Source organism: Thalassophryne amazonica, chromosome 3 (genome assembly GCF_902500255.1).
Source record: "Thalassophryne amazonica chromosome 3, fThaAma1.1, whole genome shotgun sequence".
In the NCBI taxonomy this organism is placed as follows: domain Eukaryota; kingdom Metazoa; phylum Chordata; class Actinopteri; order Batrachoidiformes; family Batrachoididae; genus Thalassophryne; species Thalassophryne amazonica.
The window spans coordinates 5,339,069-5,363,163 of NC_047105.1; the positions used below are offsets into that span (position 1 = coordinate 5,339,069).

At 41.6% G+C, this 24,095-nt stretch overlaps 1 protein-coding gene across 1 annotated transcript; it reads right to left on the reverse strand.

Annotated features, from left to right (window-relative positions):
• Positions 1–1,633: 1,633 nt before the first annotated feature.
• On the reverse strand, positions 1,634–22,155 carry pdhb (pyruvate dehydrogenase E1 subunit beta). Its single transcript, XM_034165013.1, is given in 12 exon segments — positions 1,634–2,326; positions 7,407–7,548; positions 7,953–8,044; positions 8,328–8,438; positions 16,558–16,652; positions 16,806–16,915; positions 16,917–16,987; positions 17,246–17,306; positions 20,711–20,773; positions 20,904–21,011; positions 21,922–21,981; positions 22,064–22,155. Coding segments are annotated over 12 exon segments (1,098 nt in total). The 5' UTR covers positions 22,103–22,155; the 3' UTR covers positions 1,634–2,180.
• Between the last annotated feature and the right edge of the window lie 1,940 nt (positions 22,156–24,095).

The window sequence follows — 24,095 nt, forward strand, 5'->3', positions numbered from 1 at the left end:
CATCAAATTCTATCTTTGTCATTCTTCTGTTTTATGTTTCATTCAGATAAATTCACAATATCTCAAATTAACTAAAATCTGTAACGCTGCGCTGCCAAGACTCCGGGCGGCCGCAGCTTACAGAGGGCGTCTGACCGTGATGACGAAGCAGAACAAAGGAGGACAGCGTGGTTCCAAGCAATTTTTTTAAATCATTATTATTATGTTTTTGAAAAGGCTGTTTTATGTATTTTGAGATGAGATATACTTTATTGATCTCACAGTGGAGAAATTATGTTTACACACCAGTTACCTCAGACAGCAATTAGTCCACGATTACTTGTTTACCGTAATAATGGCACATATCAGAATTAAAGACAGCACATACACATTTGACATCGTTTGTGCGCACTAGCTTTGAAGAAGTCCGTTATCCAAATTGAGGAAAGTGGGTGAAGGTCACGCAGCAACCCTGAGATGCGCTGCCGTGGGGTTAGGGGAAGTAACGGGGGCTGCAGCTAAAACTGCACCGCCCCCGCAGAAGGGGAAAGGAGTGACGTGAGCAGACGCTGGAGTGGGGAGTGTTGATGGGGGATAGAGCAAGCTTCAGTCCTGTGAAAAACAGTTTAGTGTCTGTGAATTGAGATAAGAAACAGCCAAATGTTCCCCAGTCTGCAGAAATTCCTCTGGAGGGAAAACAGTCGGGCAATTTGACCCTGTAATGTTATGGTTTGAGCAGTGAAAAACACTTTTTAACAGTTCCACTTGCACAACCAAATCCCAATTATGAATTAAGAATATTCCCAATTCTGAATTAAGAATATTCACCGGCCTCTGAAATCTTCAACTTCAACTGCAAGGCATGCATCTGCTCTAAGATGTTATCCAATTTGCGTCTGAGTTCAAGAGTCATTGCAGTCTGACAATGCACTGCCTTGCCAACCTCGTTAATCATGACGGACAAGCGAGGGGCCGTGGTTCTTGATGCCGCCGTCTTGCCAATTTTCCGGTAGATCAGGGCAGCACATAAGCCAAAAAGTACCAGCCCTGCTACCATAAGACCAAAAATGAATAAATCCTTGACGTTCTCAACGGAGAAAGGAGCCAAGCATGCCACACGCCAGGAACTCCAGGAGTCGAGAACATAGCCCACAGGATATGTTTCATCTGGGCAGGTAGGATCCCCCGGTCCTGACCTTCTTGTAGAAAAAGTGGTGTCAACAGCGTTCAGAGACCAGCTGGTCAATTCCATGGTTAATCCAATAGTAGTCCAATAGATCCAGAATCCAATATAATTTGAGGAATTCACAGTCTGGTGAAGTAGGGACTTGAAGGTTAAAAGCAGAGAACAGCAATAAGGGAGAGTGGAGGAGATGCGACCGCCCTTGTCAGAGTCCCAAGCTGTAAATTCCCACGTATACTCAAGCTGAAACAGCAAGAACACCATTAAGACCAGAAAGGACCAAACAGGATTATCTGAAGTTGGATGCACGTCACAAACGTTTGGGCGTGTCGTCCATTACTGATTTCTAAGTCCATGTAGCGATATTTGTTTTTAAATAAAGCACACATCCAGGATTAGTGCAGCCTGTGGCACCCCCTGCAGGCTACCTAATTTTTGCTAACTTTGGGCATCAAAAGGAGAAACAGAGAATGAAGTCAAGAAGAACAGCCCAACAACAGACATTTATTTTCTGTAACAATCATTTATAGCAACTCACAACAAGCTCCGCCTCCACTTGCCACACCTCCTTTCTGACACTTCACACTAAAGTTTGGCTTTGGGGGGCGGGGCTTAGCTAGCACAGAAAACAGAAGGATGAAACATTTTGCATTGATATGTGTCTATAAATAGGTGTTTTATCATCTTGCAGTATCATTAACTGTATTTGAAGGTTATCGTGGTTCTGTCCACATTAGTTTTTCTACAAACTGTCACAGTTATGTTACATCAATGTAAAGGTGGAGTCTACTGTGTTAAAAAAAACAAGTCTTTTTGCTTTTCCCTCCACCAAATGTTTTCTGCTGAGTGAGTAAGAGGAGACTTTTATTGTGAAGAGGACGGGGTTTAGAAGAGGTTGTGTTTATCCTTCTTTGTGAGAAGCACTTTGACCTTTAGTGACCATCAGAGGGTTGAGAACCATTTCACCATGAAGTCATCGGGTCCTCACAAAGACAGACGACCTCGAACATGTTTCCACTCAGACGTTTAGTGTCTTCTTGACGGAGAAGATGATGTCTTTGATCTGTGGCACACTGTTGTCCTCCAGGATTTTGGCATATGGCATGGGGATGTCAACACCCGTCACCCTGGTAACTGGAGCATCCAGATAGTTGAAGGCGGGGCCTAAAAATCAAACAATCAAGGTCACAGCTTTAATCCAGATGGTGTTCTGGAGCCACGGATCAGTTTTTAATGAGACAAACTGTCTGGGTCGACTTCACTTGTTCATAAATGCTAAACAAATGATCATCTCTGCAGCAGCTGGACTTTAGCAGCAGTTACAAAGAGACCTGCAGCTAAACAAGGACAGAACTCCATTAACTCAAACATCTGGTCTTCTCTCCGGACCACAAACCTCTGCACAGTGTCCTGTTGCTAAACCTGTCGCTCTCAGACTAAGATTTCAGACTGTGTGTGACTGATGATGCCTGAATGTTTATCTTTAAGATAAGACAAACCCAGTGAGCATCTTAGTCTGGATTTTATCAGCACCAGGCCATGCTCCAACGGTGCAGAAAACAGAAGCAGTGATGAAAGTTTTCCAGACATTACCAGAAATCCGGGTTTTTACTCATGTGGAGAACATTTCCAGGTTATTTTTGATAACATAGGTATTAAAGGCACTGCGCTGCGGTGGTTTGAATCATATTTGTCTAATAGATTACAATTTGTTCATGTAAATGGGGAATCTTCTTCACAGACTAAAGTTAATTATGGAGTTCCACAAGGTTCTGTGCTAGGACCAATTTTATTCACTTTATATATGCTTCCCTTAGGCAGTATTATTAGACGGTATTGCTTAAATTTTCATTGTTACGCAGATGATACCCAGCTTTATCTATCCATGAAGCCAGACGACACACACCAATTAGCTAAACTGCAGGATTGTCTTACAGACATAAAGACATGGATGACCTCTAATTTCCTGCTTTTAAACTCAGATAAAACTGAAGTTATTGTACTTGGCCCCACAAATCTTAGAAACATGGTGTCTAACCAGATCCTTACTCTGGATGGCATTACCCTGACCTCTAGTAATACTGTGAGAAATCTTGGAGTCATTTTTGATCAGGATATGTCATTCAAAGCGCATATTAAACAAATATGTAGGACTGCTTTTTTGCATTTACGCAATATCTCTAAAATCAGAAAGGTCTTGTCTCAGAGTGATGCTGAAAAACTAATTCATGCATTTATTTCCTCTAGGCTGGACTATTGTAATTCATTATTATCAGGTTGTCCTAAAAGTTCCCTAAAAAGCCTTCAGTTAATTCAAAATGCTGCAGCTAGAGTGCTGACGGGGACTAGAAGGAGAGAGCATATCTCACCCATATTGGCCTCTCTTCATTGGCTTCCTGTTAATTCTAGAATAGAATTTAAAATTCTTCTTCTTACTTATAAGGTTTTGAATAATCAGGTCCCATCTTATCTTAGGGACCTCGTTGTACCATATCACCCCAATAGAGCGCTTCGCTCTCAGACTGCAGGCTTACTTGTAGTTCCTAGGGTTTGTAAGAGTAGAATGGGAGGCAGAGCCTTCAACTTTCAGGCTCCTCTCCTGTGGAACCAGCTCCCAATTCAGATCAGGGAGACAGACACCCTCTCTACTTTTAAGATTAGGCTTAAAACTTTCCTTTTTGCTAAAGCTTATAGTTAGGGCTGGATCAGGTGACCCTGAACCATCCCTTAGTTATGCTGCTATAGACGTAGACTGCTGGGGGGTTCCCATGATGCACTGTTTCTTTCTCTTTTTGCTCTGTATGCACCACTCTGCATTTAATCATTAGTGATCGATCTCTGCTCCCCTCCACAGCATGTCTTTTTCCTGGTTCTCTCCCTCAGCCCCAACCAGTCCCAGCAGAAGACTGCCCCTCCCTGAGCCTGGTTCTGCTGGAGGTTTCTTCCTGTTAAAAGGGAGTTTTTCCTTCCCACTGTAGCCAAGTGCTTGCTCACAGGGGGTCGTTTTGACCGTTGGGGTTTTACATCATTATTGTATGGCCTTGCCTTACAATATAAAGCGCCTTGGGGCAACTATTTGTTGTGATTTGGCGCTATATAAAAAAAAAATTGATTGATTGATTGATTGATTGAACATACGTCAGAATCCATTCATTCAGTTCCATGCCCAAACAGTTGGTGGCGGTAATGCTCCGTGTTGGTTTGCAAGCTGCCAATAAGCTCCAAAGAAGAAGTGTTTTTTGTTTTAGTAAGTTTATATTTTATATTTCATATTTTGGGGGACTGCACAGTGGTTCTCCTAACGGTTTACTTTGTTGTGGACATTAAAAGTTATGAGCTGCGTTTTTCCTCCAGTAATCATTAAATGGAGGCAACGGGTGAAGCTAAAAATGCTAATGTCGTTAGCATTCAGATGACAGTTTAACTCTTGAGTCAAAACCACAAGATTGAGTTTGAGCAACAAAGCTACAAATTTATCTGAGGTGAGTAATTAAAAAATTATACATGGACTTAGTGCTCTGCTGAAGTTTATCAGCTAATGCTAGCTTTTAGCTGAAGAATCAGTCACTGTGTAGCTGAGTAAATGTTTTATATTTGTAAATTGTTCGACCTATTTTTATTTTTACCAAATAAAGGTACACGGTTTTTTAATTGTTACTGCATAACTGCAAGAAAAGTCTCAGCTTTAAGTAACTCAGATTTATTATTTATTTATTTTTTTTACTATCGAATATATTTCTTTATTTTAAGAAATATATTTCTTGCCCCACATCAGAAAAAAAACATCTGCTGAATGAATCTACTAGACTTAAAAATGTACACATCACTTTTCATGCTATTTTATTTGTCTAAAAACAAATGCACACTGTTCCTTATGTTAATCAAGAAATTCTCAACAACATATAAGTTATTGTTTTAATTCACAGATGAACATCAAAGATTTCCAAAGAATCTTTTTTTAATTAAAACTATTTTAATTACAAATTTTCTAATCTAAGGAAAGTTTAACTTCAAAATGTACAGTAGTCAGAAATTAGTCTTGAAGTAAACACACATTTGTAAGGATTTTAAGGTGGCCAAGAATGTGTAAACAGAGATTATCAATAGCTCCAAAGCTTTCTCCAAAACTAGGAAAACTTGTTGATGCATTAATGTGCAATAAATACTTCAATTGTTCAATTTGAATTGATACTGAGAATTATTATTTTAGAGTTCTTTGAAGTGTTATTTCTTTTACTGTGTACTGTGAGACACAATGCATGTTTTTTGGATTAAAGGCTGGTAGCACGTGTGAAAACACTGGGGTGGAAAAACTAACCTGACCCAACAAAAAAATTTTTTTTTTTTTTTTTTGGTGGGTAAACAGACCTGAAAATGCACCAGAAAGCATCTGAGATTTCAAATGTATGTGGGGGAGAACCCCCAGACCCCCACCAGGGGCCAAAGATGTTCAGGGTTTTTTTCCATGGTCCACTTTCACCACTGAGTAAAGACTTGTGTTCAGGTCTGCGTACATGCACTGGTCTGTCACAGTGCTGTTTTTGATTCTTCTGTCTTCAACATACATGTTATGAAGCTCTTCAGAGCCTAGAGCTTTGGCGGCGGCACTGGATACTTTTGGTTTCGGTCGGATTGTGCAGGACCCACTCACACCTGGACAAACACTGATACTCAGAGTTCCAGGACTTTGACTGCCCAAGCTCCACCCAAGCTTGTCATGATCGGCATGGACCGACCATGAGGAGGAACTAACTGTTTTAAGAACTTAAATGATTCCAGACTCTTTGATGTGAAAAAAAAAAAAAAAAACAATTTCTGAAGTGTGCACTGCAAATTATTAGGTTCTTACTGAGATAAAAAAAAAACAAAAAAACAAATTATCTTGATTAAAGAGTAAATTTCTTATTTTAAGTGTTCAACTTTACACTCTAATCTTCTTTCTAGATTTAACAATCTTAATTCATGAAATCTTAAGTGAAATGATCTTGCTGCATGTTCAGATAATTTCACTTGTTTTGGAGAACTTTTCCCTCAGATTTAGTGTTTTAGACTCCCTTTTTTGCAGTGTGCATAGGTACAAAACCTCCGTTTGTATACAAATTTCCGTCAAAATTTGTTTTCATGTTCTGTGTATATCATTATATAAAACCACCAACTTAAAAAAATATATGTATATGTTTTATGGCTTTATTTTGTCAGAAAACACGCTCCTCAAAACGTGTGTCTACACTAGTGTAGAGTTCGTTGGCATGTCCCTATGCAGCAAATGAAACGTGCCCTCTCTTCTTCTATAGTGTTTAATGGCAGCTGGCATCTTTATTGTTGCACTGCTTCCACCTGCTGCATCAGTCCGTTATAGCAGCACTAAATCTGAGTCCAGTGTCTTTCAAGTATTTAAAAAGTAAACACTTCCCCCTTTCACTTGACCTTACGGCTAAAATACTTTATACAAATTTGCTTTCAGGCCTTATAATTGATTTCCTTAAGTTTTTAATCTTTAGTAGATAAACAATTCAAAATTTACTTGTATTTTGTAAAAAAAAAAAAAACACAGGTCAAATTAAAGCACTGTGCTAAATACAGTACAGGTATATTCATTGGTTATGATTTGTATTATTTATATTACAGCTGGTGGCATTTGAAAGCGCTGCATTTTGTTGACGGCATTTCACACTTTATTTAGAAATCAGTTGGTCTGGTGGTGGAATTTGACATTAATATGTAGTATTGATGTGGGGATGGTCTTTTTTAATTTTACTTTTTAAGTATTGCATCAATTTTCAATTACAAGTGGCCAAACAATTTTCATTGTCAATAGTTATGTCTTTAAGTGTATTATTTACTAAAAGCAGAAAGGGTGTAATTATTGATTTGTTTTTTTAAAGAATGAAAACAATGAAAGCAGAATTAAAGTGAGTTAATGCAGACAGTCAGTCCATTTGTGGAAACGTATTACAGACAAAACATACAAGATAGAAAATAAATGTTAATGAAATCCAGACTTGAGCCATATTTTGTTCCAGTATAAGAGTCAAATGTCACTGTGTTTTAAACCAAGACAAATTGACCAAAATGCTCTCAGAATGCACCAAACTGTGACATTTTTTCCACAGATTTCCCAGGGTGCATGCCCCGGGTCCTCCTCAGGGGACTTCACCCCTTCAGTGCACGGCCATTCACTCACAGAAAATGTTCAGTCAAAATTTTCAGTTGCTTGCATCCACGAGTGTGTGAATAAACTCACCTTCCATGATCTGGGCGCAGATCTCAGCTCCGACCCCGAACTGGGGCCAGCCCCCCTCCACAGTCACCAGGTGGTTGGTCTTCATCACACTGGTCTCAATGCAGTTCACGTCCATCGGCCGGATGGTCCGAAGGTTAATCACCTGACCGACGAGGAGAAGTTTGTTTTCATTTACTTTAAACTCTGGTACAACAGTTTTGTTTTTACTCAAAAGACAAAGGGGGGTGGGGGGAGGACTTTGGTGCAGAGCCATAAAAATGACATCCCCCCACCTTTTAAATTTTAAAGACATTTTAATCTCCCCCTTCTGGAATTAGCGGCAATATTTCAGCACCGGTTTAGAACTTTCCATGAGTCTGTGGACGAGCCAATGTTTTTAAAGTCTAATCACTGACGACACACGATATTTCATCAAAATTCTAACAGTCACTGACTAATTTAACATTTCATAGACAAACCATTTCGAACCATAAATCAAACTCATTATGTGAATCATCATTAGCTGCAGTATACATCAGACACCAGCAGGTGTCGCCCTTGCTGTACCTCACACTCGATTCCTTCTTTGGTGAGGACGGCAGCAGCGTCCAGACAGTGACCCACGAACCGGGAGTGAGAAACCAAAGTCACATGGTTCCCTGAAATACAGGAAGGACCAGGAGCAGCAAGAGGAGAGGAAGAAAGGAAACAAGTGGGAGGAAAGAGAGTTAAAGGGAACAGGAAGATGGGGGGGAAATAGTGGAAAGGAGTTTTTTTTTTTTTAAAGAGAGAAAGAATTTTACAAGAAAACCAACAGGGAAGAGGAGAGCAAAGAGGGGCGAGGAAAATAAAAAAGGAAAAAGAACAAGAGGAAGAGCAACGTGATCATTCAGTTCAGATCAATAAAAAGTGATCAGAAACACACGGGGGCGTCGGCCTGACCTTGTCGCTCCACTTTGGCCTTGCCAATGGGAATGGTGAAGTCTTTTGACTGCGACTCTTCAGACATTTCGAAGGGCACGCCGTATAGCAGCTCGTTCTCCAGAAACACCACTGAAAGACAAACATCTCTCAACACACGCCTCCTGCAGTGCCCACCTGAGGAACGCCACGACTGTGTCAGCATTGGTTAATAGTCTCTGGTCCCCTCCCCTCCTGGGGTAAGGTAAGGATGAGGCGTTTAGCAGGCTGATATCATTAAATAGGTGGCTGGCGCAATTTTGTAGACAACAAGACTTTAGTTTTATTGATAACTGGCCTTCGTTCTGGGGCTGCCATGGCTTGCTGATGCCGGACGGCCTCCACCCTACTGGGGAAGGCGCCGCCATCTTGTCTGCGAACATAGATAGAGGGTAACATTAGGATTTTAGAGCAGGCCATGGTGCAGGTGATTAGAGACCCTGCAAGGCTTATGACAAATGTGGGTGTGGAATCCATTAGCTTAGCAGGGAAATTAGTGCAGAAAATCCACTATGGTGATAGTGCAGTTTATCTGCCAGGGAGGGAAATTCAACAAGTTGAGACTGTGGTCTGCTTCCGTAGAGGTGAACATAAAAAAATCAAAGAGGGATATGCTTTGCAAACTTAATATCCATTACTACATTGGATGATGTTGAAATTGAGGATGGCCCGTTGGCTGTTCCAGCAATATCAAAGATTTCGTGTCTACTACCTACAACTGGTGTGGAATGTCTCAAACCTAAACCTACTTCCAGGCATCTTGTAAAACCCCAATTCCAATCAAGTTGGGACACATCAGACCACAGCACACTTTTCCACTTTGCATCTGTCCATTTCAAATGAGCTTGGGCCCAGAGAAGGCGGCGGTGTTTCTGGATGTTGATGATGTATGGCTTTCGCTTTGCATGGTAGAGTTTTAACTTGCACTTGTAGAACTGTGTTAACTGACAATGGTTTTCTGAAGTGTTCCTGAGCCCACGCGGTAAGATCCTTTACACAATGATGTTGGTTTTTAATGCAGTGCCGCATTATTTCTCATTCAATGTTGGTTTTCGGCCTTGCTGCATACATGTAGAAAGTTCTCCAGATTCTCTGAATCTTCTGATTCTATTATGGACTGTAGATGACGGAATCCCTAAATTCCGTGCAATTGAACGTTGAGAAACATTGTTCTTAAACTGTTGGACTATTTTTTCCCGCAGTTGTTCACAAAGTGGTGATCCTCGCCCCATCTTTGCTTGTGAATGGCTGAGACTTTTGGGGATGCTCCTTTTATACCCAATCATGACACTCACTTGTTTCCAATTAGGTGTTCTTTGAGCATTCATCAACTTTCCCAGTCTTTGTTGGTCCCTCCCAACTTTTCTGAAATGTGTTGCAAGCATCCATTTCAGAATGTGCAAATATTTGCCCAAAAACAATAAAGTCTGTCAGTTTGAACATTAAATATCTTGTCTTTGTGGTGTATTCAATTGAATATACACTCAACAAAAATATAAACGCAACACTTTTGGTTTTGCTCCCATTTTGTATGAGATGAACTCAAAGATCTAAACGTTTTCCACATACACAATATCACCATTTCCCTCAAATATTGTTCACAAACCAGTCTAAATCTGTGATAGTGAGCACTTCTCCTTTGCTGAGATAATCCATCCCACCTCACAGGTGTGCCATACCAAGATGCTGATTAGTGCACAGGTGTGCCTTAGACTGCCCACAATAAAAGGCCACTCTGAAAGGTGCAGTTTTATCACACAGCACAATGCCACAGATGTCGCAAGATTTGAGGGAGCGTGCAATTGGCATGCTGACAGCAGGAATGTCAACCAGAGCTGTTGCTTGTGTATTGAATGTTCATTTCTCTACCATAAGCCGTCTCCAAAGGCGTTTCAGAGAATTTGGCAGTACATCCAACCAGCCTCACAACCGCAGACCACTTGTAACCACACCAGCCCAGGACCTCCACATCCAGCATGTTCACCTCCAAGATCGTCTGAGACCAGCCACTCGGACAGCTGCTGAAACAATTGGTTTGCATAACCAAAGAATTTCTGCACAAACTGTCAGAAACCGTCTCAGGGAAGCTCATCTGCATGCTCGTCGTCCTCATTGGGGTCTCGACCTGATTCCAGTTTGTCGTCGTAACCGACTTGAGTGGGCAAATGCTCACATTCGCTGGCGTTTGGCACGTTGGAGAGGTGTTCTCTTCATGGATGAATCCCGGTTCACACTGTTCAGGGCAGATAGCAGACAGCATGTGTGGCGTCGTGTGGGTGAGCGGTTTTCTGATGTCAATGTTGTGGATCGAGTGGCCCATGGTGGCGGTGGGGTTATGGTATGGGCAGGCGTCTGTTATGGATGAAGAACACAGGTGCATTTTATTGATGGCATTTTGAATGCACAGAGATACCCATTAAGCATGTTTGGGATGCTCTGGACCGGCGTATACGACAGTGTGTACCAGTTCCTGCCAATATCTAGCAACTTCGCACAGCCATTGAAGAGGAGTGGACCAACATTCCACAGGCCACAATTGACAACCTGATCAACTCTATGCGAAGGAGATGTGTTGCACTGCATGAGGCAAATGGTGGTCACACCAGATACTGACTGGTATCCTCCCCCCCCCCCCCCCCCAATAAAACAAAACTGCACCTTTCAGAGTGGCCTTTTATTGTGGACAGTCTAAGGCAGGGTGGGCAATTAATTTTTACAAGGGGCCACATAGGGAACCTGAATTATGTCCGAGGGCCACACCATCGATAACTCGGCTGTTCTCCATTACAATTTTACAAATAATTACCTATTTAATAGCTTTTATGGGTAATTTTTATTCTTGTAATAATATGTAAATATTTAAATATACCTAAATAAGCCTCTCTAATGATTTGCAACACACAAGCTTGACATTTTTAATATAAGTAATAATAATGACAGACCTCTTGAGGGCCGAACAGAGACATGCAAAGGGCCGCATGTGGCCCCCGGGCCGCAGTTTGCCCAGGTCTGGTCTAAGGCACACCTGTGCACTAATCATGGTGTCTAATCAGCATCTTGATATGGCACACCTGTGAGTTGGGATGGATTATCTCAGCAAAGGAGAAGTGCTCACTATCACAGATTTAGACTGGTTTGTGAACAATATTTGAGGGAAATGGTGATATTGTGTATGTGGAAAAAGTTTTAGATCTTTGAGTTCATCTCATACAAAATGGGAGCAAAATATTTTTGTTGAGTGTATGTGATCACATCCTGTCAGCAATGCAAATTTATAATAAATTGGTATATCTATGGTTGCTTCCAGTTGGGATCCAAATACCGGATGATCTACCAGGTCAGCCAAGCTAGAAGGAACATGTATTTCACCTTTCTGCATACAGATGCATAAAATCATATTTCCATATAATCAATGTATAGACTTGTTGAGCATGTGAGTGTTAAATTTATTTGGAATATTTTAGAAATAATGCAGGTACAGCAGTTAATCAATGACATGGCACAGTGGGTCATTACTGAATGATGTTGTAGAATTTTGCCATTAGAGCACACATACTGGGCACAATGGTGGATTAGTGGTTAGCACTGTTACCTCATAGCAAGAAGGTCATGGGCTCGATTCCCACCTGTATCCTTTCTGTGTAGAGTTTGCATGTTCTCCCTGTTTGCGTGGGTTCCCTCTGGACACTTTAAATTGCCCGTAGGTGTGCATGCGGGTGTGATTGTGTTTGTTTGTCTGTTAGTGGCCCTGTGACAGACTGGCATCCTGTCCATGGTGTACCCTGCCTCACGGCCTATGACTGCTGGGATAGGCTCCAGCCCCCCATGACCCTTAATGGGAGTAAGCGGTTGCAGGTGTGAGTGAGCACACGTACTGCATTTATTATCAGCTCGTACTGCATAAATTAATCATTATAGCTGTAGACATGTAGCTATTTAATGAGTTTGAAAATAAAGCTGAATATAACTGTATTCTTTTTCAAGATTGGATTTTGTGACGTTAATTTGGTTAATGCTCGGTGAAGTACAGCAATTTGACCTGAGGGTTTAATAGTATTCTAATTTATCAAAAGATGCTGACAAAGTTGAAAACGGGTTTGCTCGATTTTTTTTTTTCTTTCAGCGTTTATATTTTGTTGAGTGTAGGTTGAAGAAGATTTTCAAATCATTGTATTCTGTTTTTATTTGCATTTTACACAACGTCCCAACTTCATTGGAATTGGGGTTATATATGCTACTCTGAAACCACCCCTAAACCCAAACAGTTCAACTGTCAACCCCACTGAGGTCCTTAGTCTGGGTCTCATTAATATTAAGATTACTATCCTCAATCATTGTTGATTAATGATCTAATTATGGATCATCACTTAGATATGATTGGGTTATGTGAAACCTGGCTTAAACCTACAGCTGTCCTCCCCTTAAATGAGGCTTGTCCACTAGCATACACATTTACGAACATCCCTCGTGATGCGAATAATCCCCCCTCTAAATTCCCCATGGTCAAATTTGTCAATGTCTTGTCAGTAAGTGTTGATGTGTTCGCAGTTATCCTAGTTGGATGAGTAATCAATGAATACATTCCTATACAAAACACAGAATTTATAAATTTAGTTATATCTATTTGACCTTGAGCATTTAAGACGTCTATATGAAGTCCTCCACAACAAATAAAAACTATTTTTAATATTTAATAATCTCAGTCAGCTTTCCCACAATTTTATTTTATGTTTGATCCTGGTGCTCTGTAAACACAAACTTATAATTATATATTTTGATTTATTCACATTTAATTTCCCAGTGACACTTCCATGACATTTTCCAAAGGAAAACACATATTTTGAACAAGGTGATAAGCTGAACTAATGTAGTGCCACACCACCACCCCGTTTATTCATCTATTTGTAGCAAAGAAATCATAACCCTTAAACTGAACATTCAGGGTGGTATTTTTGTTCTTTTCACCATGTTATTACATACGCTGTTAGTATTTTCATGTCACATGCATTGCAATAAGTGAAGGAAATCCCGCAAAAATATTCCACATGCTACATTGCCTTGCCTGAAGGGAGTGTGGTTCGAGTGGCTGGAAAGTTCGGATGGTTACGTCAAGCCCTGCTTAGGTGCACAGGCACCGCTGACACCACTGAAGAGGTACTCCCTTTGAGTCCACACAGACTCATGAACACTCGGGCGTTTTTGTTGCTTTGGTAGAGGGTTCTGGTTTTTGGATGGTTCTTTTGTTTTTGTTTTCGCACCACACTTTTTCTCTTAGCTTACGTGACTTAAGGTCACGTCAACAGGGGGAGTTGTTAGGCAGAGTATTTCATGATGCTACGAGGGGATGTCAAAAAGTTTTGAGCCTCGCACATTTTTCCCCAGTCAGATATTACAATGCATCACACCTGACCTACATCAATGCCTTACTTATTTCATGTAGGATCATACTGCTCACTTCAGTTGTTGAGTCATAACACTGTGTGGGAGAGACATACCCTCCAGTGTCAGCCGTGGCATTCTGCTTCACGCACCAGTCCACACCAGCCAGGTTGTCATTGACGCTGTGCGCGAATGTGGCTATGAATTTCTTCCTCACTCACCCTATTCTCCACACCTGGCCCCTAGCGACTTCCACCTCTTTCCCAGGCTGAAAAAATACCTTCAGGACCAGAGATTTGAGGATGATGATGAGCTGACTGCTGCAGTGGAGGGTTGGTTAGGGGACCAAGATGTTGAGTTCTACCGATCGGGTATCAATGACTGGCAAAACTAAATGGAACAAGTGTATGGAGTTGGAAGGGGACTTTGTTGAAAAATAAAACATTATAAATCCAAATATCTTGCTCTCTCTGTTTGAGGCTCAAAACGTTTTGATATCCCCTTGTACATACTTGATGATAACTACCTGATAAAACTGAAGGTCTACATGTCTCCGTCTGGGGCAGACAGGTGTCATGAAATATTCTGTTCTGTACTAATGCTGACACAAACATCCATCACAAGGTCATGAACACATACTGTTCAGATAAGCAAAGCGAACATGTCACCCGCAATTAAGGTCACACTTTTTCAACCCAATCACATAGCTCCACTGATCCACCCAGCAGGGGAGGCCCGGCCCACTCGGAGGTGGCCAGTGCAGGCTTAAAATGCAGGGGAGCCCAGGGGTCGGGGCTCTTGTTTAACAGCGGGTGCATCTGATGTCTGTTTTCAAGACCCCAGCCTCTGTGATGGTGACTCTTTTTGTTCAATGTGGGCATCTCTTTAAAAACAGCATCTGGTTTTTGAAGTCCGTCCATCTCCTGTCAATATTTGAATCTTAAGTTCACTCACCACATAAAATTTACCGGGGTGGGGATCACAGGCAGAAAGTACCCAACACAGTGTTACTATGGTAAATAAATGGACTGCATTTATATAGCGCTTTTCCATCTGCATCAGACGCTCAAAGCGCTTTATGCCTCACATTCACACCGATGTCAGGGTGCTGCCATACAAGGCGCTCACTACACACTGGGAGCAATAGGGGATTAAAGGCCTTGCCCAAGGGCCCTTAGTGATTTTCCAGTCAGGCTGGGATTTGAACCCATGATCTTCTGGACTCAAACCCAACACCTTAACCACTAGACCGTCACCTCCCCTATCAGCCCGCAGTTACCAACAAGTTACTATGGTAACTCGTTGCGTCTGTGTACCTGCTGCTCTTCCTGTCCACTGCTCCTGTTAAATTTAAGATGTTCTATTTCATCTTAAAGTCGTGTGTGGATACCTCATACTTTTACACTATTCTCCTTTGCTGACTGAGCCATCCTGTTGCTTCCAAACCTGCAGGTTTTCATTTGAGCCACTCGCTCTGCCAGCAGTGAAGTTCTAACCGTCCGCTCCCACGAGATTTGTGTTGGGTCCTTCAGGAAACCGATCCCAATCCAGCCCTCTAGACTGAGTCCAGGAAGTCATTCATAGCCTGGGTGTTCCAGAACACTCAGAAATCCAGACAGTCCCAATACTTTGCTCAGGTTCTCACTGATATCCACTGCACTGCATCATCGTCCATTAATTCAAGATCAGTAACCTCCCTGGCACAGAGAGCAGTGTGGTACACTACACTAGTTACAGTCCATACGATCACCCTTTCTTTTCCAGACTGGCACAAGCAACTCCTTTTTTTCCCTTCCATACAAATTATACCAATCCCCAAGATGAAGCAAAGGTTGTTTGCAATGCCAGGAGAACAGCGCCTCCACCTGCTTGAAGGAGATGAGCCACACATCCTCTAACTGATTCCATCTGCTCAAAGTGATGTTAATCAGTGAAGCCACGCGGTGGAGTGAGTGGTTGTATTAAAATCCTGCACCCTCCTCAGTCCTTTTCTGGAACAAATTGAATAACCCTGAGCTGTAAGAACCCTGGACGGGAGATGCCCCACAAACAAGCAGGTGGATCAGGGCTGACACAACTGCTTAAAGTAGTCGGCCCGGCGTGACAGTACAGTAGAGACATCTGTCATTTCTCATTAATTACACCATTGGCTGCTATAAGCATTGGCCCCACCTCTCCAGCCACTGAACATGTGGTGCATTTCGTTGGACATGATCCAGCGGCGGCTGCCTCAGTGTTGAGCACTGAAGAAGATCGAGGACACGCACAGGTCTCACCTGGCTGCAGCACACAGATGGTTACTTTGGAGAGGTGGGACAGACTACTTGTCTGCCCGGGTTAGGTTCTGTGGTGTGGTGGATGTGACCACGTACAGCACCAGGGCAGGCTCCTAGATGTAACCTCTCTGGCACTGCTGGCTGACGTTTTTTTTTTTTTTTTTTTACTATATTTTTTTCTGCAACCTTGACTTTTTGACCAGACCATTTCAAATGTTTTATCATCCAGCTCAGGTCGGGGAGCATATTGTGGTGCTCCTTGTCACCACATGCGCTCTTCCAGGGAAAATTCTAACAAGTCTGGAGAAAATCCACAAACCTGGTATTCTGTAAGAACATAGGATTATAGTACTCTGCTGCTCCGCAGGCGGCTGCTTCGCCGTGTTTACCCGGGGTGAAGTTTTGGCATCTTAAAAAACAGGGACCACATGCCAAAAGTAATCCAAATCATTTGGATGTAAATCTTCTATAATATGAGTTGAACATTTCATCATCACACTTTACACGACAATTCAAATAAAAGCTTTCACGGGTATCCAAATATTTTTGGCCCTCACCAGGGTTGTCGTCTCTGATGGCTGATTTAAGGAGGCCCTTGGCATCTTCTGAGTTCCACGGACTCACGACCTTCAAACCTGGACAGTGAGCGTACCTGCAGACAGACAACATGTGTCATCACCATGGTTACTTGTGAATAGGAAACCAAACAAATGCAGCGTGCCAAGAAACAAACCGAGCCCCCAGACTAGCTGGGGTGAGTTAGTTTTATATTCTATAGATTATCCATGTGGTTCAATAAACGCACCACGCAGCGAAGCACTGCGAGTGCTGTGCAGCGACGCCGGCCGAGGAGCCGTTGGGTCCCCTGAAGACGATGGGCACCGGCTGCAGGCCGGCGGACATGTAGCAAGTCTTAGGCTGCCGAGTTGATGACCTGATCGATGGCTTGCATGGAGAATTTGAAGGTCATGAACTCACCAATGGGTCCTCAGGCCCGGCCTGGGTCGGGAAGAGGTCCAGTTCAGTCAATGCGTTCACAAAGCAGTATTATTATTCATGTCATCAGATTCAAACATACACTCTGATGCCTCAAAGTAACAGGCTGATGTGAATTTTAAACATTTAGGGTGCATTCACACTTGACAGTTTGTTTGGTCCCAAACTAAAATATCACATTGTTGCACATTTTCCTTCAGTTTGTTTTGTTTTCATGCGCCAGAATTTAGTGGACCAAAACACACAAACTCATAAAAAAGAACAACAAACTCACCATGGCGGCTCCAACGGCGATACCAGCAAAACCCATCTACACACCGAGAAACAGAGAATACGTCAGACATCACAGAGCCATCTGACACACACGACACGGCTGCTGCTGCACACAAAGCGCCAGAACCAGTGCACTAGAACCGCAGCAACAGAACCAGTGCACTATAACCACAGCATTATAACCACAGCATAACTACAGCATTATAACCAGAGTACCAGAATCACAGCATTATAACCACAGCATTATAACCAGAGTACCAGAATCACAGCATTATAACCACAGCATTATAACCAGAGTACCAGAATCACAGCATTATAACTACAGCATAACTACAGCAACAGAACCAGAGTACCAGAATCACAGCATTATAACCACAGCATAACTACAGCATTATAACCAGAGTACCAGAATCACAGCATTATAACCACAGCATAACTACAGCATTATAACCAGAGTACCAGAATCACAGCATTATAACCACAGCATAACTACAGCATTATAACCAGAGTACCAGAATCACGAGCATTATAACCACAACATAACTACAGCATTATAACCAGAGTACCAGAATCACAGCCTTATAACTACAGCATAACTACAGCAACAGAACCAGTGCACTATAATCACAGCACTATAACCACAGCATAACTACAGCAACAGAACCAGTGCACTATAATCACAGCACTATAACCACAGCATAACTACAGCATTATAACCAGAGTACCAGAATCACAGCATTGTAACCACAGCATTATAACCAGAGTACCAGAATCACAGCATTGTAACCACAGCATTATAACCAGAGTACCAGAATCACAGCATTGTAACCACAGCATTATAACCACAGCATTATAACCAGAGTACCAGAATCACAGCATTATAACCACAGCATTATAACCAGAGTACCAGAATCACAGCATTATAACCACGCATTATAACCACAGTACCAGAATCACAGCATTGTAACCACAGCATATAACCAGAGTACCAGATCACAGCATTGTAACCACAGCATTATAACAGATGTACAGAATCACAGCATTATAACCACAGCATAACTACAGCATTATAACCAGAGTACCAGAATCACAGCATTATACCAGAGCATAACTACAGCAACAGAACCAGAGTACCCAGAATCACAAGCATTATAACCAGAGTACCAGAATCACAGCATTATAACACAGCATTATAACAGCATTATAACCACCGGTACCAGAACCAGCACATTATAACCATCAGGGTTCTAGCTAGAACCATTTTCAGGGCCGGGCCCCCAGCAGGGGTCAAGGGGGCAGAGCCCCCTGAAGCTACCAGGGTTTTATATTTCTAAAATGTATTGCCAAACCCCATTTTAACCAATTTTGAGTGGTTTTTAGATGCATTGAAAGTAAGAATAATAGACCAAAAAAATGTAATTTATGTTATAATATTTGTAAAAACCAAAGGTCTTTTTAAAAAAGTTTCTTTCAGAATCTAAGTTAATAAATAAATAACATTGAAAAGGTTTAAAACACATTAATATTTGATGGACATATAGCATTTGCTCTTTTCTTCTTCTTCTCCAGTGAAGTAAAGTTTTTTTTTGTAAAGACAGTGTTGGTTTTTTCCAACATGTTTGAGGGGGACTGCTATAACCACTAATGGTCTTGTTTGAACAAGAGGCTTGTGATGCCCCCCCCCCCCGTTCTCACTGTTTTCCTCTGAACGTTTTGGAAATGGGAGCCTTTAAAAACTGTTGAATAAACTGTAAAATCTTCATAGCTCTGCTGTCGGCAGCAGAGATATGAAGAAAAATGAAAAATATATTTCTTATTTCTTTAATTATTTGGTTGAAGCTGCAAAACAAAACCAAAAGTATGACACTATAAGCTTGAAATACAATTGAATTGGTACATTTTTCAGCAACATTTCAGTGCATTTTTTTTTGGAAAATTTGTGCCAGGCGGGAGAGGAAATGTGAACCCGAGAGCTGGGAGGAAAATTTGCAGTGCTGGGCGGTACCCCCCCCGTCTGAGCATAGCGGAGCTGCGGCGCGAGTACTGTAGGGGAGACCGGTGTCTCAGACCGAACGGTCCCCCCTAAAAATTGGTCCACCTGCCTTCACTGTGCATGTATCATTTGGGACCACAGCAGCTCGTCTGAGTCTGACTCTCTTCACCCAAAGTGATCAAAGGGAATAATGGGATTATTAACCATCAGATGACAAAGTAAAACCTCTTAAAGCATTCTAAAGTCAGTTTTAATTAGAAACTGAGGCGATAATCTGTGAATCGCTACTGAAGCTTTGAAATGATGGAGGTGAAGTGAACGCAGCAGCTAGCAGCTCGTGTAGCTGTGGTGCTCTGATCACTTCCTCCATCTTTTATTGTGAAATAATGCTGAATTTATGTGGAAATTATTGTTGTACAAAAGCTTCAGATATCTGTCGCTGATATAAATGATGACTGGAGTGCAGTTTGAAGCAGAAACGAGGAGATAACCCATGCACCGCAGCTAATGATGGATGTGCAGTGAAGGCAGGGCAGACAGATTTTTATGGGCGATATTCAGTCGGTGACACCGGGGCCAGAGAAACGTTTTACATTTATATCCCTCTGAAACACTATTGCCTGTAGTTTGAGGGCCAGATTTTGTTAAGTAAAGCCATAAATTTATTTTTTTTTTTTTATCTTTGTTACAGCCTACTTTTAAAGCCAAAAGAAATGAGGCATCAGGCCAAAACATGGAAGAGTGTAGAAATGTGTGTCCCTGCACAGGGAGCATTAGAACTGCTAATTTATACACAGCAGTTTACTATAGAAAATCCTTATAAATGTTTTTTTTTTTTAACTTCAAGATTAATTTCTGATTACTTTTTGAAGTTTAAAAGACATCAAAGAAGGCCTCTTATAAGCCCATAAAGCAAAAGCTTCAGTGGGGTCAAAGCCTAAGCAGCCACCGAACCCCCAGCTTCTTAAGGTGATTTTTTTCTATCCCATTACGCTGAGAAAAAAATCTTGCCGAGAACCCTGATCGGAACCACAGCATTATAACCACAGCACCAGAACCACGTCATTATAACCACAGCACCAAAACCACGTCATTATAACCACAGCACCAAAACCACATCGTTATAACCACAGCACCAAAACCACATCGTTATAACCACAGCACCAGAACCACATCATTATAACCACAGCATACTACATTGTTATAACCACAGCACCAGAACCACAGCATTATAACCACAGCAACACAACCACAGCATTATAACAAAAGCACCAGAACCACAGTACCAGAACCACATGGTTATAACCACAGCACTATACCACATTGTTATAACCACAGAACCAGAACCACATTGTTATAACCACAGAACCACATCGTTATAACCACACAACCAGAATCACATCAGTATAATCACATCAGTGTAACCACAGCACCAGAAGCCGCCTGACCTCTGAGATTGGAGTATCGATGATGCGTTTGTCTCCGTACTTTTTCCACAGACCTCTGCTGACCTGCAGACACACAGCAGCATCATTTTGTTTGTTTTTGGGCATGGACTGGCAAACAAACAACAGTTTAATTGAAGATGTCGTTTGGTCGTCTGATGTCACTCGTGTCGGGTGGATCAGACCTCTGGCTGACCTTGTAAGCTCCGTCGTACTGCGCCACCTCCTCACCCATCAGGAACACACGGTCATCACGCTCCAGCTCCTCGTCCATGGCCTGGTTCAGGGCATCACGGACCGTCACCTGACAACAACCGTAAACACACGCCAGACACCTTAAAACAAACAAACCTGGCCCTATTGATCTATGACATTTGTCACCTTTGACCTATGAGCTGGTGAAGGCATCAAGGAACATCAAAGCTTTAAAACAAACACTCAATCCTCTCTAAGAAGCAAGATAATAAATAAATAAAGACGACATAACACAGTTGACTGGGCTGTGACACGCCCCCCCCCGTAGCACTAAAACACAATAACTCATCAATAATCAAATCCATTGGCATTTATATTTGTGGTGATTGACGAAGTACATATTCCGCATGCTACGTCCGTGTGCAGTGGATGTTAACAGGAAGTCATGGTTTGTGTGCAGTACTCTATCAATAGAAATGGCCTACATTTGATCAATCAATCACAGTGATCTATTTCAAACTGAAGTTTGTTAAGTGGGCGGGGACGATGCTTTGACTGACTTTACGATTGCAGTTAAGTGGCATATACCTGGAGCCAGCAAGCGAGTGATAATTCTTATAATTGGTTATAAGAACTTGTTACATGAACAGTTATAGCAAACTAATATTTAACTACATTTCAGTGTTATTTTTAACTTTTTCTCGCTCTTATTTTGTGCAGATTCCGATTTTGTATGCAAGAACTTTTCTGCACAAAACAAACTTTCCACTCCGACAATCAGCGATCAGTTGTTCCTCAAAGCTGTCTCCTTTTATCTGCTTGCTGGAGGACGTTTTCATGATGTCACAAAGGCTTAGCTGCCCAGCGGTCAGTTTCGTCATTAAACTCCACAGCGAACAATCCAGTCACACTTTGTCAGGCGATGACGTCACGGTGAAAAAACGCCCGTTTGGATTTTTGTTTTAAACACCCTGTCAAATGTTGCGCTAACGTTAGCCTGCTAGCTGCTAATCACTGACCTGCACAGCGGCCGGAGCCCTGCGGTGGAAGTCTCGCCGACGCAGCGCCGCCACGCCTCCCTGCAGGACGGAGAGACACCGTGAGGGGGACACAGACACACGGAGACACACACACGGAGACACTTTTAGAGACAGTTCGTACCCTGCCCGAGCGGAGAAAAGACCTCAGGGACGCCGCCATCTTCAATCTGTCCTCTACCACCGTCAGGGGGCGTGGCTTGTGTGGGAGCCAATCAGAGCAGCCTCTCGAACGGGGACGGAATCGGTCCGTTCGAACCATTTTCAAAACATTTCAAATGATTCTTGTTTCGAAATATGGGTCATTCTCCGAGCTTCGAAATACTTTTATTTTTTAACGTTTTATAACGTTAAAAACAGTAACAATGAAATAAAAACGTTACTGTTGTTGTGATCCGTTAAAAACAATAACTTAAATATAAATAAACCACTTTTACAAGAGTGACCAGGCCAAGTAGTGCAGCAGATAAGTGAAGCAATCATGCAAATGTGATAATAGCATTAAATTCGGCAGAAATACTCCTTAGACATTACTCTTTTGAAAAAAACGATTGGCCACTTGACTTTTCAATCGGTGGTCAGGTAGGGGTCAATTAAGGAATTACACAGGGGTCAAACTTAAAAGATGGTCCAATCATATTGAAAAATATTCCACATTATTTGCCTGATCATAAGATTCCAAAAAGGTATAGTTTGGACTATCTGTGACTGAATTCTATGGAGTTACGGGATAAAAACAGCAAGAATGGTGACAAAGGTCAGTTTCATTTTATACAGGGGTCAAAAGTTAAAGTTGCTCCAATTTTGGTAAAAAGTGATGCAAATTATTGGTTGAGCTAAATGGATTAATAAATGGAATAGTTTTGACTGTGTTGAATGTTTGGTTTCCAAAGTAAAGGTCAAATAAGATCTACGTCTATTGGATTCTATGACATGTGACATATGTTACCCCCGTAACATGATAAGTAAGGATGATACATGGTCCAAACTATTCATTTTAGAACTGTGTTAACTCAACTAGTAATTTGCATCACATTTTACCGAAATTGGAGCAACTTTAACTTTTGACCCCTGTACAAAATGAAACTGACCTTTGTCACCATTCTTGCTGTTTTTATCCCGTAACTCCATAGAATTCAGTCACAGATAGCCCAAACTATATCTTTTTGGAATCTTTATAATCAGGCAAATAATGTGGAATATTTTTCAATATGATTGGGGCATCTTTTCATTTTGACCCCTGTGTAATTCTTCAATTGACCCCTACCTGACCACCGATTGAAAATTCAAGTGGCCAATCAGTTTTTTCAAAAGAGGATTGTCTGAGGAGTATTTCTGCCAAATTTGATGCTTTTATCACCATTTGCATGATTCCCCTCTAAATACTGTCTTATCCGCTGCACTAAAGAAAAGGCGGCAGCACACGTCATGATAGAGGGTTAACATCATCAAGAGAATGTTAATAAATAAAATACAATCATCTTGGTCATTGTGAGTTGTAACAAGGTAGGATAGATCAAATTAGTCTTTAGAAACACAGGCATTGTGCAAAAGAATTCCATTTGTAATCTCTTAAAATAGAGCGGGGGGTGTTCAAACAAATCAACCCAGACAGTTTCAGTTCAGACTGGAGGATATTCCAATCAGACAGAGCAGAAAAACTGAAAACATTTTCTCATTTCAGTTCAAACACGAGGTACACAGAAATTTAACGTCATTTGAGCACAGAGCATCACAGCTTTCAGATCCCCAAAGTAAACTGGATAAATAGGATGGAACCAGTCCAATGAGAGTTTTGTAAACCAGTTATCCAAGGTGTGTATTTGCCTTACAGTCAAAGAGGACATGCCCGCTTGGACCAGCTGCTCCTGGAGGTACTGAGATCTAAAAGGAAGCTGAGAGGGGACAGGGTCTTTTGGTGTTGCACCTAAACTGTGGAACGTTTGCCTTTAGGTGTAAGAGAGGCACCTTCATTGGCCACTTTTAGGTGTTGTCTTTTTTCTTTGGCTTTTGACTGCAGTGAGACTTAGTTTTTTAAGATTTTATAGTTTTTATATTTTATATTTATTAATTTGTTTAAATATATGTCTTAATATATATGTTTTAACTGTATGTTTTAGTGTACAGCACTTTGGCTCACCTTTGGTTGTAGTAAA